Here is a 19,544-nt window from a genome sequence, read left to right as displayed (position 1 = left end):
CATGTGATTGGGTATGACTTCATCCATCCCAAATAGACATTCAAGTGGTTAGCAGCTAGATTTGGATTAAACTCATGTAATACAAATAGCATACGTCTCCTTACAGTGGGGCCCTCTCTCTCAGAGCCTTGTTAAAAACCTCAAAAACCAATTTGAAGCCAAGTTGCAATCCTAATTTAAAGGAGATTTTTTTTTTCTCGACATCAATTTAACTACTTTTCAGCTAAGAAACACCCTGTGGGTGGTACTTTGATTTACTCAGTGCACAGCAAAAGTATTTCAAAAGTTCTGACAGCATGCTGGCAAAACAGCAACGCAATACACAAACCGAAAAGCCTAATAAGAGACTTTCAATCTCTCTGAAACTGTAAGGCGAGGGAAAGCCCCTTATGGCTGCAATAAATTAGGAATAAAATGCACAGCGGCCAAGCAACACTAATGACTAGATTACCAGTACTTTATATAAAGCTGCTGTCAGGAAAATACTTAAGTTACAATCTGTTAAACCTGGGACATGCTGTCCCGAGATTCGGCCAATGGCTAAGAACAACAACTAACCGCGACGCCGCCTTGATTGAAATGTGTCTGGGGAAAAATATTGTACTCCCACACACGGCATTGACTACAGCCTGTGAGGAATCAGCATGTATGTTTTGCGCCTGTGTGAGAATTATTTTCCTTACCAGCAGGTGGTGTTTATGATGTCACTGCCAAGACCATGTTAGTTGTGCAAAGTAAAAAGCTGAGCTCTTGGTGTGTATTCATGCTCACTTTTTCCCAAAAATCAAGTATGAACACATATTACATGCACAACAAGCTATTCCTGCGAGGCGAGTGAGCAATTTGGCTCCTAACTTCGCCATCGATGGCACAGAACCCGTCATCCAGATGCTTTGCTTGTGTCCATTGTCTCAGCATAACATTTTCTAATTCCAAGAGAGGGCATTTGAAGAGAATCTAAGGCCAAGCTGTGACCATGTGGTAATTACTTGACACAATCAGATGCCCTTCTTGACTGAGAGTTTCCAACTCAAATGAAATTTTAAAGTTGGAACCCCTTTCACTCTCCTACATGTAAAATATCTCCCAAAAATATGCAGATCACTGATCCACTGTGGTGACCCATCTAATGGCGCATTTCCAACGCGTCTCGCCGCGGTTTAAGTCTCGTTTCCACTAGCATAGTACCTGGTACCAGGTACTACTTTTAGTACCTGTTTAAGCGAGGTTCCAAAAGCGTGCTGAATAGGTACTATGCGATGTTTGGTCAGACTGCCAGAGTGCCGTCACAGGAAGAGACGTCCCACACACAAATCAAGGTGAACAACGCCAAACTGTAGATGACTTAAAACTACTTAACAATTGTAAAAACGTGGGTTAACCTCCAACAACTACCAGGTAAATCTCTATAGTTACAGTAACGGAGGAGTCTGGTGAATTAAGGGACAGCGCCGGCGATTGCGAGTGCCATCACAGACCGCTGCAGTCTGTGGAGTAGGAGGCTGTACTACGGGGACAGAAATCACTAGTCCCTCGTGTGTGTGTGTGTGTCGCGTATAAAACAAAGTCACCGTAGTTTCACTCAGCCGTGTAGTGATGACTCCGCCCACATTAACAGAAAAGTAGGTACCTTTTTTGTAGTGGAGAAGCAACCTAATCGTGCCGAGGCGAGTAGAGCCGGTGGAAATACGCCATAAGCTCCAACATCATGATCTATAACTGCATAACAATTCAGACCTTTGCTCTCCTTCCTACCTTTTCTTTGTTATGCTAGTCGAGTTGAAACTCCAACTTGATTAACAAGTTGATGCCCTGGTGCAGATAAAGACAAGTCCCTGCAGCAGAAGCCCTTGTCCACACACAGCACGCTTCACCAAAAAAAACCTCTCACCAGTGTTGAGTAACAAGATCCCCGCAGGGGCAACACAGCACCACCCGTAGACTGACTGGCACGAGGCGTTCAGGTGAATGATAGCACTTGACTTGACAACAACAATAGAGGGTCTGTGTGTTTGTTTAGGATCTTTACATGGTCCAAAGAAAATATGGCTTAAGAGCAGTAAAATTATGCAGGTGGGAGTAAAAGAGGCGTGACAAGAGCCACTCCCTACTCGGCACAAGCTGGATACTGATCAGCAAAAGCAACTCTGCTTTGTCAATGAACAGTTTCCAGCCCCCAGCAACTCCCAAACAGTGAAAAAGTGGTGCGTTTCAAGTCTTTTGCACCTAAATAAAGCACAGGTTAACCCCCCAAAAAAGGTAATGAACAGCAACAGTAGAGGGGATAGCCTCTTTTTTTTTTTTTAACTCCAGTGAGTCGTATTCAAAGTCAGAAACGTGACGTAAACAACAAACATGCAACCCGCAGCAGAAGAAAATGCCATGGAGAGCAGTGTCCTTGCCATGTCCTCTCAAACTCTGCAGCAACTGAACCATTTCAGATCTCCGTCTGAATTAACAGAAAAGGGTGCAGACTCCACAACTCAGCTGTCAAAATAAAAAAAAAACAGATGATGACCCATGAGTCATGTTAATAGTACTGCCAATCAGAGCAACAGATATTTAAAACTCAGTATCTATCTATAGAGAGTTGACCCAGGGACTGTTCCCACTGAAAACAAAAGCAGATGTTAACGGGTGTAAAGGGGTTTTCTGACCAGTGGAAACAAGACTTTAGAGTGCAATGCGAACATGTGCTGTCCTGACACTTACAAAATGACTAGGTCTTATCAAGACATGCATCTTTTTTTCTTTCCCCTGTTGCTCAACACCAGCTGGATGAGGAAGATCTTAGCCTGTTGTGGCACTACAAGAGGAAAATTCCAGTACGACAACCCTCAAACACCATCAGAAATCATCACCCTCGGATAGGAAGAAGTATTCAGTATTCTCAAATGAAAAAAAATCATTAGTTCTTTTTGGTAAAAAGAAATAAAATTTAATAGAACGTGGAATACTTTTTTTTTTTGTTATGGGGCACAAATTAAAAAGATACCATGTGTTCATAGAACTTCAGGCGACATCGTGTTTCAATAATGGGACAATATTCTGAACACCAACATCAGGATCCAGATGCTGGTGGTAGCTGGTGAGTCACATCCAGCGAAAAACACAGGACAATTACTGCTGAGTGAAATGTACAGCGCATAAAAAAGGCAAATCAAGCCACGCAGTCTCCTGCAGCTCAGTGTACACAGTATGAAGGCTATGTGCGTGTATGTATTTGCATAGCCATGGTGGTGTGACCCGGATAAACACGACTTTGATTCCAAACTATTACGTGCCAAATTAAATAAACTAGTCTGCAGTGGCATTGCTGTCATCTTTTTACCACAGCAGAGTCAATACTTTGTTTTACTGTGGGAGACTGTGAGCTTTTACAAACCTACTGATCTTTTTGGCAACATTTTTATCCATAAATGTGAATAAAATTGTAGAAAACATAACTGTGTGCAAAATACCATGAAGAGTGCCTTGTTATCGACTGGTATTGCTAACAATGGCTAGCCCAAGACACGTTTGCGTTTCCGAAGGCAGAGAACTTGGAGGAGATGTCAATCCTGGTTCCAAGCGCAAATCCAAATGGACACAGCATAAAAATCGATAATTGGTGAATCAAAAGTGATATAATCACTTTATCGATCCCCCGGAGGACGTTGGCATTTAAGACCACTAGATGGTGCCAAGTGCTCAGTCTCACTAGAGCAGTTGTGCGAGTACATCGCAATATACGATTTTGTATATAATATCCTTTCTTGACTCAAATACCGTGATAATATTGTGGGCGATTCCCACTCCGAGAGTAAACAGAGGCCAGAGGAAGTGCAAAAGTGTTTTACGTTTACATTTTGGTGAAAGATTAAGAAATTATTGATCAATAACACCAATAAAAATAAAATAAATACTGCTCACTGTACCTTTAAGTGTTGCAAAAACAGACTGGAAGTTAAATAAATTTAATAAACTTCAGATTAAAAGCAACTAAAGGCCCTAACACATTTTCTTTTTTTTGTTTCTCGCTAATCAATTATAAAATAAATGTGATAAAGTACAAGCTGATAATGGAAAGACAGTTATGTGCTCTCTGTTTTGTTTACACAGGTGGTTTTTGCTGAACTCAGTCCTGGATGTTCACTGCTCTTGAGTCACTGTTTACCGACAGCTCTGTCTTTCAAAGTGACTCGCAGTTAGAGGTCAGACTTTCAGTTGGTCTCTGCTGACCAAACTGACAAAGTAAAGCAGTGGAAGAATAATTAAAAGCAGCTGACTTTGGGGGCTGAGTTAGAACACAAGATCGAGCCTACAAATGTGATGTTCCTGTCACTTTTATCTATAATTTAACTGTAAATGCAAAAGGTAGGCCTTTCTGTCGATATTCTACCTCTATTTGTTTCCGATCTGAACATTTACAGACACAAATTAAGCACTTTAATGTACATTAAATAAGATTATATAGGCCTTTATGATGTAACATTGGAAAATATTCAAATAAGCTGAGGCATCAAGGTTTACTCGACCAATTTCTACCAATTCTTTTTCATTTATTGCGCACATTGCAGTAGGGTGGGGGCAGGGACAGGAAACATTTATGCCTGAAAAAATATGTTTTTTGAGCACTAAAATTATTGGAATCCTTGGAACCTTGGACCTTGGAAATTCCAACTACCATAAATGCAACAGTACAGACGGCGTATGGCCAGCCAAGCTGATAGACTGTATTAAACTGATATGCTCACACCATCCCTAATTTTTACGAACTCAAGTGTTGATGTTGCCTCCATCGGTCTCAACTTTAAACAAAATCACTTCCTGTGTGCAGCACAGAAATGTTGCCAAGTGACACGGAGAGAGTCTTGTGGAGCTGATTTAACAAACGTGAGCTCGATTAGCTCAGTTATCAAACGTTGCGTACTACAGTTTTAAATCATGAGGACCTACAATGCGTGCACAGATACAGTCTCACTCTTATGGCTTCAAAATAAACCACTAGGAACAGTTTCTATAACACGATATAGGAAATCAACTTATTTTGAAAGCTTTTCTTGAACAAATGTATATTGTCCCATCCATAAGTGATGTAGTTAAGTTCTTGCATTAATATGAAGCTGGAGTTTTAAGCAGCACACTCAAATACATCTCTGGACCTCATAAAGTTTTGGGCCGGCCCTGGTTGAATCAAAAACAATGATTTCCTCCAGTGTGTGTGTGTGTGTGTGTGTGTGTGTCTACACTGTATATAGGCTACTGTCACAGTGAGAACTAATGATGAAGGAAGGAAACCACACTGACTCATGTAATGACAGCAGCAGCAGCAGTGACTGTGCGTGTGAACAGCGTTTCGACACACACACACTCACAACATCCTTGTTTGAGACATTTCGTGTTGAAATTCAGCATTTCCTTGAACGCCTGTCACATACTGTACCTAACGTGTGTCGCAGGAAGCTTCAGTTTGTGCTAAGTGCAGCGTCAAGACAAACAAACACGAGAGTATTATGATTAGCCTCACACAACAAACAGTGACACAACGTACCTGAAAAGCGTTTATGGAGGTCTCCTGATGAGAAACTGGTCCGAGTCTTCTGTGACAACAGCTGTGCAAACAAAAAAAGCTCAACCTTAACCCGCACTCTCGCTGTGTTTTGGAAAGTTCCTCTGAATGCTGATGTAAACCTGAGCACGTAGTAGGTCAGTGAACGTCCCGCGGCTGAGAAAGTGAGTTCTCGACGAGACTTGAAAAGGGGAGGTTGAAAAGAAAGGTGGGGGAAAAAAACGAACGAGTCTTGTTTTATTCAGAAAACAGCGTCGTTTTCTTCACGCATCCTCCAGTGAAGCTGGGCGAAGACAAGACTCCGTTCAGCACGGGAGAGAAGTAGTAGCAGCAGCGGTGACAGAAGCTGCTGCTGCCGCGGATCTAAGGACGCTTCAAACTTAAAACGCTCCTTCGCTTCTGATTGGTCCAAAGCGGAAGTGTAGCGTTCACGTGCTTCCAGTAAAACGCCCCTTTCCTGTCCAAAAATGGAGTTATTGATTTTTTTTTTATTGCTCGTGTTGAGTGACATGTTACATTTAGCCAAACACAGTTGATTTCTCATAATAATAATAATCATAATTTAAATTAAAAAAATAATAATATCTAGTATAATTTCACATTCAAAGCTCATCCTACCCAAACACAGAGAAGAGGTGACGACCAAAAATATACAGCTGCTTTATTAGAAATAAAAATGTTTTGGTCTGGTTTGATTTAGGTTTATTGTTGTTGTTTTTAAATTGCTGTGTTAAAAGTGATCAGTGTCAAGTGAGTGAGTGAACCTTTAATAGAGGGCCCCATCACTACAGGGTCCTATACAGACATCACATAATAACTATAGCTATTTGGCTGAGGGGCCCCCTTTACATGTACGGTGTGAATAACATAAATTGATTGATGATTGAGGGGCCCCATCTGGCAACAAGCCTCCATGAAACTATCAGGATGAATAAGTTAGTAGCAAAAACTCTGCAGAGGCTTGGACTTCAGGGCCCCCTGACCTTGTAAGTAAACCATCTTTGAGTCTGTCACTAACGAGTCATTTTCTTTCACATCCGAGTATAAATGCAGAGCAAGTGATGTCTGCATCTAATGAGCCTCTTTGGTCAATGCTGTGCAGTAAAAAAACACAAGTGACAGTGTTGCAGCGCCTCTTCCTGGTGATACCTGGACAGTGCATGTGCCTCAGGGTTTCATATCTGCACTAACACTAACCTTAAACATGAAAGGAGTCATTCATTATGAGGACATAATCAGTGAAAAGAAACACCAACATTTAATAGAATGTAACTCTTAAACAGTTAAAAAACATATGCAGTCATTTGACAACTGAGGGGCCAGAACACAGAGGGACCACTCACCTTTAATAGTTTAATATTACTTTTAATTGACCAATGGAGGGTGTCTGGTAGTATTTTAGGCTCATTGGGGGGTCAGGAGTTCAGCTGGGGAACAGTGAATACTCACATTTCATGAGTTGATGATATTAAAGCAGAGTAGACCAAGATGATGTATAAATGTGTTATGTTATTGTAATAGTAGTCATCTGTACGTCAGTGCAGGCGATGGATTGCACCCGAAGGCTCAACAGTTTTTATTGCATCTGCAGTTATGGCTGTACAGCCCCCATCTAGAGATGCACAGTCTCTTCTGCAGTTTGCACAGACAAACGGAGGGAGGCCTGGAGCAGGAGAAGTCACTGCTTCTTGCAGTTTCCTCTCTCGTTTCTTTGGCTGCAGTAAGGCGATGCGTCTCTCCTGGAGTGACCTGCTGGGACCCTTTGCAGCTTCCTCCTGTTTCACCTGTTGGGGTTCACGTGTCCTTCTTGTCACGTTTGCAGACACCCTTGTAGCGCAGGATGCGGGCGACCAGTAGGCCTGGAACCCGTTGACAGCTCTGGGGAGTCAATTGGGGTCCATCCTGTGGCCATCTGAGGTGGCGCTGACTCAGCATAGCAGGTGGAATGAGCACGTTCCAGGACTTCCGTGTTGGATTCTTTGTTCTCTGTCCATACCACTTGGGTATCTGAAGTTTTGTGGACCAAACGACTAATCCATTAATGGAAAAATATTGATAAATTAATTAAAAGTTGTTAGTGTCAGTCTACTACATTATTAGTGGCAAGTTAGACGTTTTTGTGACCCTCTATTTAAAGTGTGCTTAGTTCAAGCTTGTCTTTTGTGTGTAAATACGGCAAGAAACTCCTCTCACACACTGTTCTTCTTTTGTAACAATCTGTTCTCATTGTTCCTCTCTCTTTCCAGAAGAGGGCAGTGTTGTCTAAGCTCTAGTGTTGTACCTCTTCAGGTGACAGATTAGAGTCTAAGCTTTTTATCAGACTTTATGGTTCAATAAGAGAATAAAGAGATGTGAGTATGAGAAAGTGGGGCTTTTTTAATTTGGACTTCGTCTTATGTTTCCATGCACGTTCTGGTTCTGTTTGCCGTTGTACTTTGTGTTGATGGTGTTCAATTAAGGTGAATTTAGTCTCTGTACTCCCCAGTCTATCACTGTACACTGAAGTTTGTAAACTGTTCACTCTCCCGCACCAAAGTCCATAGAGAAAACCAGTGTTTTTAGTTTGTGGGAACATTTTATCTTATAGTTATTGGTGGTTGTCTCCACCGTGTAGATTTTGTGGATGTCCTGTTTTATTTTGACACTTCCGCGTTCACGACCCAGTCAGGAGAAGAGCCTTTCTGCATGGAGTTTGCATGTTCTCCCCGTGTGCATGTGGGTCTTCTCCGGGTTCTCCAGTTTCCTCCCAAAGTCCAAAAACATGCAATATGGGGATTAAGTAAATGGGACACTCTAAATTGGCTGTAGGTGAGGGTGAATGGTTGTTTGTCTCTATATGTGGTTTTGTGATGGACTGGCGACCTGTCCAGGGTGTACCCCGCCTTTCACCCTATGTCAGCAGAGATGTGGAGGATAAAGCGGTAGAAGATGAGTGAGTGGTTTGTTTGGATTCTGTTTCTTGTTCTTTTGATGACCTGGCCCGTCCCTTATTAGCTTCACCTGTGTCGAGTTCTCCCCTTACCCCTTTTGTTGTCTGTCAGATTGGCTGTATTTTGCTTCCTGTGCTTCTCATGTCTGTACTCCCTGTGGTTTTGGATCAGTGTTTCTAATGTTCTAATGTTTTCGCTTGGATTTCACCTGCTGATACCCCCGAGTTGTCCTGCACTCACAATTGTGACAGTCTAACCATAGATGTTAATAGCAGTTAAAATCAGTTTATCCTCGTGTCCTTGCTGGCAGCCATGGCTATAGTTCGTGAATAGGTATTTTGGGTATTTTATGGAAAATGTAGCCGTTTCTGTGCATTTTGGTCTTTTCATACACATGCAAACTGTGGTATAAGGGCTTGGAGTTTCACAATCTCCATTTACAGTGGTAATGTGTTGACACATTATTGTTATTTTCTTTGTATTCCAGTGTGATGTTGAAAAATGTGATTCTACTTTACTGACACGCATTTGAAAACAGATTTATAAATCTGAAAAGTTATTTTCCGCAGGAATCCATACATCGCCGCCTGTTGACTTGGCATGTGTTTGACAGCACATGGGGTTTTTGTTTGTGTGTGCAAAGATATTTTTGAGAATTTATTAGGTCTTACTCGGGCTGGTTCCTGTTTGTAGGGAGTGTGCACGAGTCAGCGATGACCGTATAACTACACCTGATGACTGCAAAAATGGATTTTCAAGAGAGTAAAACAAGTCTCAAATTGGGAATTTAAAAAAACAATGACATTTTCAGAAAAAAAACTTAACTTTAGACATTAAAGACATAAAAGCTGACTTTAAAAACAAGCTTAAACAATGGTTTGTGTGAAATTTCACTACTAGTGTGTATTAATTAAGCGTTAAACACATGTAAGATTATGGATTTGGAAATGTGTGCAAATATAAGAAATTCTAATATATAAATTCAGTCAGCTTCATCAAGAAAGACTAATTTTGCTTGTGATAAGCTCAACCTTCTCAAACTTTGGCCTCTTTTTCCTCATTTTAAAGAACATTACAGTCTGGAAGTGGCTACATTTACGAGCTAGTTTTAATAATTACATCCAAGCAAAATTTCCATACCTCACTGGCAGATTCTCCATCTTAAAAAGAAGAAAATTGAAATCAATCTAAGAATATTTGGCTTATTTCTTGTGGGGCTGGTTTCTGCAGTGAACGCACGTGTGTAGTCAGTTTTGTCTCTTCATCTATTAAGTGTCATGTCACTGGTGGTTATGTAGATCATCTGCCGAGACACACAGTCATAAACTCATGTTAGAAGATACAGGGAGCATTTTCTGAACCGCATCTGAATCCGCGCACTCAATTTTCCGTCGTGTCAGAAATGATATTTTCCCGCGGCAGAGGTGTCGAACCCAGCGAATAACTGACAGCCAGGTGATGAATGTATTCATGGATGGAATTTCACTTTGATTTAATTTCTCTCTCACAGACATTTCGCAGCTTGTCAGTTTGCATTTGAAACTTTTATCGATGCAGTTTGATGTCAACTGGCCTGCCAGTCACTCCGGTCCCTCTCATCCTCGGCACGCTCGCTGTCTCTCGGCGACATCAGGTCAGCTGGGCAGCACTAAGCCGACCTGGAAAACATGCACATGACAACAGGACTTACTGAAACACAATAAGCATTCAAATTGACCACAGATTTATCTCGCCGAAAACATTGCTGCATTTCAGCTTTTTAATCCTTGTGTTCTTTGTGACTGCATTTTTTGACATAGTGTATGTAATTTATATCCACCACCTTTATCACGTTCAACCCTCCATATATTCAACTGAAATCCAATCTTCGTGTGTACATTAACACTGTCTAGTCTAGTCTTCCAACCATTCACTCTCTTACCTAATCCCCATAATACATGTTTTGGGACTGTGGGAGGAAACCGGAGAACCCGGAGAAAACCCACGTGCACACGGGGAGAACATGCAAACTCCATGCAGAAAGACCCTTGTTCCAACCAGAGCTCGAACCCTGTTCTTCTTGCTGCAAACCACTACACCTCTGGTGGTACTTGGAGTAAAATCAGAAATACTCTTCCACTGTATCATACCAGGGTATGTGATCGGAGTGGACCAGAATCTTTAAGAAGAGCGCTTAGAAAATAACATAATAATACTAATAATAATAACAATAACAATAATAATAATAATAATAATAATATATAAAAAACAATACAAAAAATATATAACAAATAATAATAATAATAATAATAATAATGAACTCTTGCTCTTAAATGGAACGGAAACAATGTTTATTAAATTATAAATTCAATTATCATTTGTCCCTGCCTCCATTAAGCTGATAAACAATGTGCAATAGAATAATGTGCAATAAACAGGTTAGCACTTTAGCACATAGCACTTTATTCACAAGTTCTAGTGCAATAGGACAATATGCAATACAATATAATATTAACACTTGCACTTTATCCTTATATCGTAGGTTTCTATAAAATACAGCAAAGTGCAATTTAACTTACAGTCTACCAAGCTCCATGTTGTCGATGTTAAAATGTTGGTTTGTCTGTTTGTTTGTTGTACGTTTTGGAAGCAATGATAAGGACAAATTTCCCCACGGGGACAATAAAGTTGAACCTTGACCTTGATGTAACATTATTATTATTGTTGTTATTAGCATTAAGGGCTGTCAGTTGCAGGGGCTGACCTTTGATGTGTAATCTATAGTATAAGCGAAACTAAACCTCTTAACTACTGTAAACTAGTGTATATGTGTAGCTAGTGGCGCAAATCTTCACAGTTTAGTGCAAAGTATTGAAATTATACATGATACAAATCTGTGTATCTACTGCCTCTCTCTTGGTTTATTTATTGTTGGTCCCGGTTTGTTTTATGGACTGTTTGTTCGTTTTAATTATTTATTCAATTTTTTTTAAAATTACAAATATTGGAGATGGAGAATGGGGAAACCATATCTCGTTCCTCATGTTTCTTACATGTTGAATCCTCATGAAAATTCAATGAAACTGTCAATAAATCCACAGACATGGAATCTGATATTCCTGTCACAGGTAACTGTAAATGTCACTTACAAAATCCTCATCAACATGAACACAAAACTTTAGTTGCTCATAACATTATTAGTGGGTTTGACAGAGGAAGAAAAGTAGATATAAATGAGATTTTGGGATAAAACTAAACGTTTTTAAGGAAAGTTGAGGTCCAAAAGATGATTTCAACCTAGCTGTCATTGTAAAATGACCAATGACACACACACATGCCGCTGTGGTGTTTGATGCAAAGCATGACTGTGCACTGACGGTCTGAAGGTGATGACCCAGCAGGAATCCTTACCTTGTCGGGTCTCGTGTCAGGACACATCCAGTTGTACAGGTAGTAATGAAGGCTCTTGTCAGTGGCGTTGAACTTCAGCTTCTCCAAGAAACTCTTGTTATCCATCACATCGAGGGCAGAGAGGATGTCAAAGCCTTTCTGTCAGCGAGCAGGACATAAAAAAAAAAACTGTTGATGGCAACGACCATCACTCTATTAGACATAGAGGTCAGAGAATATCAAGGTAACTTTACAGAATAACCAGAATATGTAAGTTTTCATATTTCATGCACGTATTTTGAGAGTGAATTTAATGACTTACTGTCAGATTATTTGTATATTGTTGAATTAAAGGAATAGTTAAGTTATTTTTTGTTATTGCATTGTTATAAGGCTTTGCTGCACTGTGGCCTTGGTCCAGCCTGGGGACGTGGACACTCGCTGATAACACAGCTGTCACTGTTTCTTAAGAATACGTTTGGCATTTTATCTCACGGTTGGACACCCCTTTACTACTGGAAATTGTAAAATCTCCTAACCATCAAACTCCATAGAGAAAATTGTCATCTTAAGCTTGTGGAGTCATGGCAGCTGCTGGTCTACTGCTGTATGGTTTGGTGAGGTTGTTTCACTTAAATCCAAACATTCAGGAAAGACATTTTAGGAATAACTACATAGATTTTATTTAATTAGCCTTTATTTGTAGGCCTTATGTCCTGGCTAACAATCCAAACTGTCCCTTTAATGTCATGTTTAATGTGTTACACTCACTGACTTAGCGAGGACTAAGGCGTCCTCCATGAGATCGGCCAGGTGTGTGGCGGACGACGTCACGTGAAGGAGATGAGCTGCTCTCAGCTCAGTGTGAACCGGGTGGTTCAGCACCTTGGAGGAAACGGCGTAGAAGCTCACCACGTCTGTCAGTGTCCCATCATCCCCCTGTGGGAAGAGGACAGGTGAGGAATTGAAAAAGAAATTGGCGAGAAGAAAAGCTTCTCCCCTCGCCAAAGAAAGTTAAAGAGACGAAGTTGAGCCAAACCTCCACCACGTAGGTGTCAATCACATTCTCCCGCGGCAACAGCCAGTGCTCGACTTCCTGCAGTGACAGGGTGGTGCTGAGGTCAAACCTGCTGCTGTTCTTCTGGAGCAGTGAGTGCGTTCCCACAACATCTTCTCCGGTCATTGGGCGTAAACCTCTAGTCTTTGTCACCTTCAAGAGAAAAAATCTCTGGGTTATGATTTTGGGGTGCAGCGTCAAGAGTGTTGTGGTACTGGCTGATATCTGCCCTTAAGTGGCAGCAGAAACTAACCTCAGGCAGGTGGAAGAACTTAAGAGCTCTCTGCAGGTTCATGCTCCGTCTCAGACCTGGGTAGTTCACCTGCATCAGCTTCTGGGGATTCAGAGGCCGATGCCAGGATCTAAAAAAAACATGTTGGTCCTTTAGTTGATGTAACTGTAACTGCATTTAAAAAAAACACACACACAAAAAAACAGAATAGCTTAATTCTTTGTGTTGAAACCCCTGAAAATGAGTTTGTATATGCTACCCTTGGTAGGGCTGTTGCAACAGGGTATAAGCAGGGAAGGCAACTGCATGGGTTGAGTTGCTCTGTAGCCAAAAGACCAACATCTTTTTCATCTTAGGCCATGAATCCGTCAGAGCTACTACTACTACTATAAATCTACTAAAAGTGAATGTAAAACGTAATCAGATGTTTTTATCGCTAACGCTAACCTTGCAAGGTCAGAGTTTTCCCTTAGCGACAACTGACTGGATATATATGTACATATATATGTATATACATATATATATGCATATATATATACACATATGTATATATATATATATATACATATATACATATACATATATACACATATACATATATAAATATAAACATTACCTGTTAATAGAAATGAGTAAAACGAAAGCATCCATTAAAAGTCTGATGCTGTTACAACTTTTGCTCAACGTTGTGTCCAAGCTTAAAGCTGTAGCTCGACAAAATCATTTTCAGGGGCTTTAAAAGTGATGATTCTGACCTTGCTTGCCACTCAAACCAAACATGAAGCGTGAACTCTACCTGCAGGAGCTGAGAGGAGTGGGCAGCACGACAGCGGCCATGTAGACGGCTTGGCTGAGGCCCTGCTGGTTGACCCGTCTGACGACCTCTCTGATCAGAACCGGAGTCATCCGCTTGAGGCGCAGCTTCTTGTGCACGCACAGAAGTTTGACCTGCACCATCTGCATCTGGCTGCGGGACACACATTCACACCGTTTGCTTTGAGACATTTGCTGGAACATTGCTTCGGATGTGTTGGCAGCTTCTCTGCATGCTAATGTCCCTCATCAGCTTCCATATAAACACGCATCGCCATGCGTATTTATGAGCATGTATATTACGCTCATAAATATGTGCATATGTACGTTCGCGTGCGCTTATTTATAAGCTACTCACGTCTCATAAACACGGACATCTGCAGGAACAGCAGCGATGAAGCCAACTAACTTGTTATTGGCGTCGACTCGCACACCACAGTGCCACTGGCTCAGCCAGTTAGGAGGCTGTAAAAGCCTTAAGAGAGAGAGAGAGAGAGGGAGAATCAGCATTTCTAGACATACAAAGGTGTGTGATTTGATGTTCAAGGATATAATTCACTATAAAGAACAGGCCGTGGTGGGCCGCATAGCATTGATTGACGGTTGAAGTTTAAAAACCTCTGACTTAGAATAAAAAAGTCATTGTAGTTCAATGAACTCTGATTCATCACAATTTCCAGGGAACTTTCCATGGAAACTCAATTTTGGGAATTTTGGAAATATTCCAAATGGGAAACTTTCCATGGGAATAAACTACACAATACTATACATAATACATTTTGATTTAATAGTTGCTAGGTGAACTTAAACACTATCGATCAAATATCTACCTCATCATCAAAGCTTCAATAGAGATCATCTGTGATGTCACAGTGCATGTAAGGGGCGGGGCCTCAATATATGCATTGATATTTAGCTGTATTTGTGTGATATCTGATTTTTTTTTTTTGCCAAAGATTGTGCTACAATATTTTATTTACCAACTTTACTAAAGTTTCCAACCTTCAACTTTGTAACTTTTTATTCACATTTATTTCCATAAATTCCCATTCATTCCCATGGAAGGTTTCCAGTTTTGAAAATTCCCGGAATTTTGCAACCCCAAACAGAGCATGAGCTGACGAGGCTGCATGAAAGGAGCAGCTTCTCTTAAGCTCAGGGTCAAGAATCCATCAGTTCGTAAAGCTGTTGTTACCTTTAATGCAGATCACAAAGGGAAAATAAAAGGCAGTCGTGAAATGATTAAACTAGAAGTTTGTACCCAAATGTTTAAATGCACTTATTGTAAGTCGCTTTGGATAAAAGCGTCTGCTAAATGACATGTAATGTAATGTAATGTAATAGAAGTCCTTTTAAAGAAAGACTTAAAGAAAGTCATATTTCTGTTGGTTTGGCATAGTACGGTATGAGAAAAAGGACCATGTTGGAGCTTACCACTGCAGATACTCAGGAGAAAAGAGCAGTTTCATGGTGTTATCATCTTCCTGCATGTAGTTTTCACTCAGTAGTGTGCACAGCTCTTTCATCTGAAATGACACGACTGCATTAAATAATGCTATTAAATATGTATTAAGTATTAAATAGAATACAATAAAGCTCTGAACCTAACTGAAATTAACTTTTTTTCCCCTCCCTCTTAAGCTGCAAACTTAACTCCTGAACACAACACAGTTCCCTCTTTTTTTAAACTACAGACGGTCACTCACCACAGTCTGGGTGCTCAGGTCCAGCGTGTCCCAGGAAAAACCCGCAGGTAGAGAGTAGGGTTCCTGACGGACGCTGACCGCAGCCTCTATTATTGGGCCATGTGCTGTGATATTGTCACCTGAGGACATAATTTAAGTCAGTTACTTTCTTTTACAGAACACAACACTCAGTGGACTTTACATTTACATACAAAAAGTTATTATTTAACATATAAAGGTTATTAGTGAGGGAACGTTTCTGTGTATACAGCAGCAGCGCGGGGACAGGAGGGCGGGGGCAAGAAGCATTTATCCCGTCAAACTGCTGAAAGGCAAGGTTCTTTGTTGGTTCTTTGTCTACTAGAATTTCTGCGGCTTTTCTTGAGCGCTTTTCTGTGTCTTCAGTCAAACTCGGACTTGTTTGCAGTCGTCTTTCTTAATGATGTTGCCTGCATCTGTCTCGACATGAAACAAGTCACTTCCTGTGTGCAGTGTGGCAATGTCACCAGGCAGCGTGAGAACGAACCGCTGCTATACTGTAAAACACAGAGATTAATCGGGATTCTGTGAACTCATTTGACAATGTTTGTTTTTTTTTACATTTAAAAGTTACGCACTGCAGCTTTAAATCTAGATTTGAGGCTTTAATAGTGGAGTTTCCAAACCCCAAACCAATAAATGACACCGTGATCCACCGGCCTGCTTCTCTAAAGCTCACAAGTTGCATATTTTGGAATAAATATTCTTGCAAAACCACTTCTCACCCAGTTTAGGGACAGGCTGCGTGTCCCAGAATTGATAGGTGTATCTCTTGGCCTCATGCAGAGTCTTGGGTGGAGTTGGGCTCATGCTGAATAAATGGAGGGCTTTCTGGATCTCCTGTTGATTCTTCTCTGGCAGTGAGTCCAACTATAGAAGAGGACATGAGCAGCAGAGACTTTCGGTCCACACATCAATCACTGTCAGAAAGTAGTGAACAAAAGACACAAACCATAGCAAATGGGTCTTTGGGTGGCGCTGGTCTCCAGGCATCTTCCTTCTTCAGCTTCCTTTTGCTCTTTTTCCCCCGGGCTCCGTCTCCCTCTGCCAGTGTCTTATCACTGAAAGACATATAGTATAATGCACTGTGCTCATACATTCAGGCACTCAGAAACACAAGAGAGGAGCGGTGTACTCACAGTGACTCGGAATCAGTCATCATGAACAAGTGCCAGTCCTCGAAGTAGAGTGTGAACCGGAGACACATTTGTGGTTTTTCACCTCTTATCTCGGCGAGCAGCAAGGGGGAGGGAGGGCAGGGAGGGAGGAGAGTCGCCGCCGTTTACAAACCAAGCCCAACTCCCCCACCCTGCAGATGCAGACAACTGACAGCAATACTAACAGTGAAATATAACTTCTCACGGTCTTCATGTGTCAGGCCGCCGCCGGTTTCGAGCTCCACTGCAGATTAAAGGCTGGAAGCTGCTTGATCCGAGGAGCAGATTTAATTGGTTGAGATGGTTGAATTTCAGTGTTCCCATTAAATTCTTCACTTTAAAACCCAGAGCGTTGCATCTTGCGGATGTGATGAGTATAATTTACCAGGGGTTCACACTGGCACAGCTGATTCATCACGGGCGGAAAGAACAAACATACTCATTAGGTTTAGATTACGATCATTCATTGGTTGATTTCTAACAGTAATATGGTCATATTTATGTTTTCAATGATCTGGGTATTGAAACCATTCTTTGAAATGGCATCGGACCAATACTTTGAACTAAACTCCCCTTTAATTAAAGACAAGAATTGAAATGATCAAGTAATATTTACACCACAACAAACCAAAACACTGTTCAGAAGAAAAATGCAGTTCACAAACATACTGGTTTATTTTCCAGTGGTTTATTTATATGAAATCATCTATTAACTTTGACAGTTTTGTGTCAAAGTGGAAGTTCTTTATCAGAATACACAAATACTAAGAAGTTTCTCCAATGGCCAAAAAACTTTCATCTTCAAGCTCGTATGAGGTTGCTAAACGCTGAACCGCTGCTCCTCCCTGTCTGCTGTAAATCACATGGGGAGGGGGGTGGTGAGTGGTGTGTACATGTATGTGTGTGTGTGTGTGTGGGGGGGGGGGGGGTTCTTCTATATTCACTGTTATGCACAATTTATTAAAATGAAATTACATCAAAAGCATTTTTAGACACTGAAGCTGACTTTAGCTTTAGCATGTGTCAAAGGTAAAAGTGTCTAAGGAACAACATTTTTTGGAGTTTTGTTCTGCACCCAGCCTCCATTTGAGATCTTTGATTGTTTGAAAGAAGAATCTTATTTTGCTCACAACCCCCTGACAAACCGGTGAAACCATGGGTCCACATCTGAAAGCACCAAGATTGTGACTCCTCCCCTGCACCTTTGACTTTTGGCGCTTTTCCATAATACAGTTCCAGCACTGGTCGTCTCTTCTCGGCTCAACTCACAGTCACAGTGTTGTCGCTTTTAGAAATGTCCTTTGCTAAATGTTGTAGATTAACGCACGTTTTCAGGATTTTTAAGTCTTTTTAACTGATCTACAGTTCGACATTGTTCGGTTTGATTCTTGTGTCGGACGTCGCTCTCATGACTCTTCGGCCCCGTTCACACGAGGACACTTGCGGGTAAAAATGACAAAATATTTTATCGGAAGTGCCTTTCGTTTAGATGGTGACAGCGTTTTAGGGGCTTAAAGGTGACATCGAATGCTTGTATCGCACATATATGTTAGTTATGGAGGTCTACTTACATATATTAACTTGTTTTCATGGTTAAAAACCTCCTAGTCGCTGCAAACGAGCCAATCATAATATCTCCTCACTGACGCTCTTGTCAGCCGCGCTGTTTCAGACCAAAATCACACCCCCAGAACGTGGACTGTATTGTAATTGGCCAGCCAACAAGAGCTTTCCCACTGTCCTGTGATTGGCCAGGTACCTGGAAGTGACGTAATAGATAGGCCAGCTCTCAGATACACAGCTCCCCCTCTGGCACGGTGGATGCTCTGCATCGCAGCAGCTACAACGAGAGTAGTTCTTCTTCTTCTGTGGTTGAATGTACGCAACCGGATGTGCCCGGACTAGTGCCCGCACCAGGAGAGGCGCTACGGTGGTGAGAGGAGTGGTGAGGTATACCGATGACATCATCAACATACGGAAGTGCCGATTCGCTTCGCAGAGCCCAGGAAAACAATAAAAGCCTATTTTCTCAGCAGTGGCTGAACTGTTTGTTCTGAAACTTTAGGGTTTCATAAACGAGGTAATGACGCAGATACACACACAAACACAGCATTAATTGGAGCTTCCGGTCTATGTCGCCTTTAAAAACGCAAAAATCAGAAACCAACCTCCAGAGTGGAAAACTTGAATACGCTCTGCTGTACAGGGAAATATACTAACATGCGTCTTCTGTTCGGACCGTCATCATGTAAACGTAGCCTTCCAGTGACCGGGAGTCTGTTGACGTCACATTTGAGTATCGGCTCAGCACGCTTGGAACCTAAGTTTGTCAGCTGGAGCTCACAACTTCTCCCTGCTCACAATTCACGTCACTGTTGCTAATAATAATAACAGCAGCAACATTAACTGTGACATCTTTTGCATTGTGCATCCTGTATACTGTCCTGTGTAAATCCCAGGGGAGGTTTTAGCAGTGTCCCTGTGGAATCTGCCGCATGCGATGCACAGATTCATCTGACGAGAGCGCCGAGCCCTTTGTGCCTAATACGTCTGTTAAAAGAAATAAAAAAAAGAATTTGTGCTAAAAACAGCCCCGTCGCTTTTGATGTGAGTGTTTCGTCGCTCAAGTGTACGCGCAAAATAGATGCCGCCACTTCTTTGTGTTGTGTTTTTGAAGGTCAGCCCGCAGCTATTTCTGTGCCGACTTCACG

The 19,544-nt window shown here is 41.5% G+C and overlaps 2 protein-coding genes across 2 annotated transcripts in view; both read right to left on the bottom strand.

Annotated features, from left to right (window-relative positions):
- The window catches only part of svild (supervillin d), a 70,247-nt gene extending 64,331 nt beyond the window's left edge, over positions 1–5,916 (bottom strand). The window contains exon 1 of the mRNA XM_058620921.1: positions 5,534–5,916. The gene's annotated coding sequence lies outside the window, so the exon portion shown is untranslated. The remainder of the gene's footprint in view (positions 1–5,533) is intronic.
- Positions 5,917–9,948: 4,032 nt separating this feature from the next.
- On the bottom strand, positions 9,949–16,898 carry LOC131448640 (glycylpeptide N-tetradecanoyltransferase 1-like). The gene is made up of 12 exons (XM_058621251.1): positions 16,816–16,898; positions 16,629–16,737; positions 16,402–16,546; positions 15,659–15,777; positions 15,387–15,478; positions 14,311–14,427; positions 13,936–14,106; positions 13,161–13,269; positions 12,890–13,060; positions 12,622–12,789; positions 11,872–12,009; positions 9,949–10,139 (listed from the first exon to the last, which is right to left on the bottom strand). The coding sequence occupies exons 1-12, from the start codon at positions 16,881–16,883 to the stop codon at positions 10,116–10,118; spliced, it is 1,431 nt and encodes a 476-aa protein (XP_058477234.1). The 5' UTR covers positions 16,884–16,898; the 3' UTR covers positions 9,949–10,115.
- Positions 16,899–19,544: the final 2,646 nt, after the last annotated feature.

This window comes from Solea solea, chromosome 21 (assembly GCF_958295425.1).
Source record: "Solea solea chromosome 21, fSolSol10.1, whole genome shotgun sequence".
NCBI classification, from domain to species: domain Eukaryota; kingdom Metazoa; phylum Chordata; class Actinopteri; order Pleuronectiformes; family Soleidae; genus Solea; species Solea solea.
Note: the sequence above shows the minus strand (reverse complement) of the source record. Positions and strands in the feature narration are given on the sequence as shown.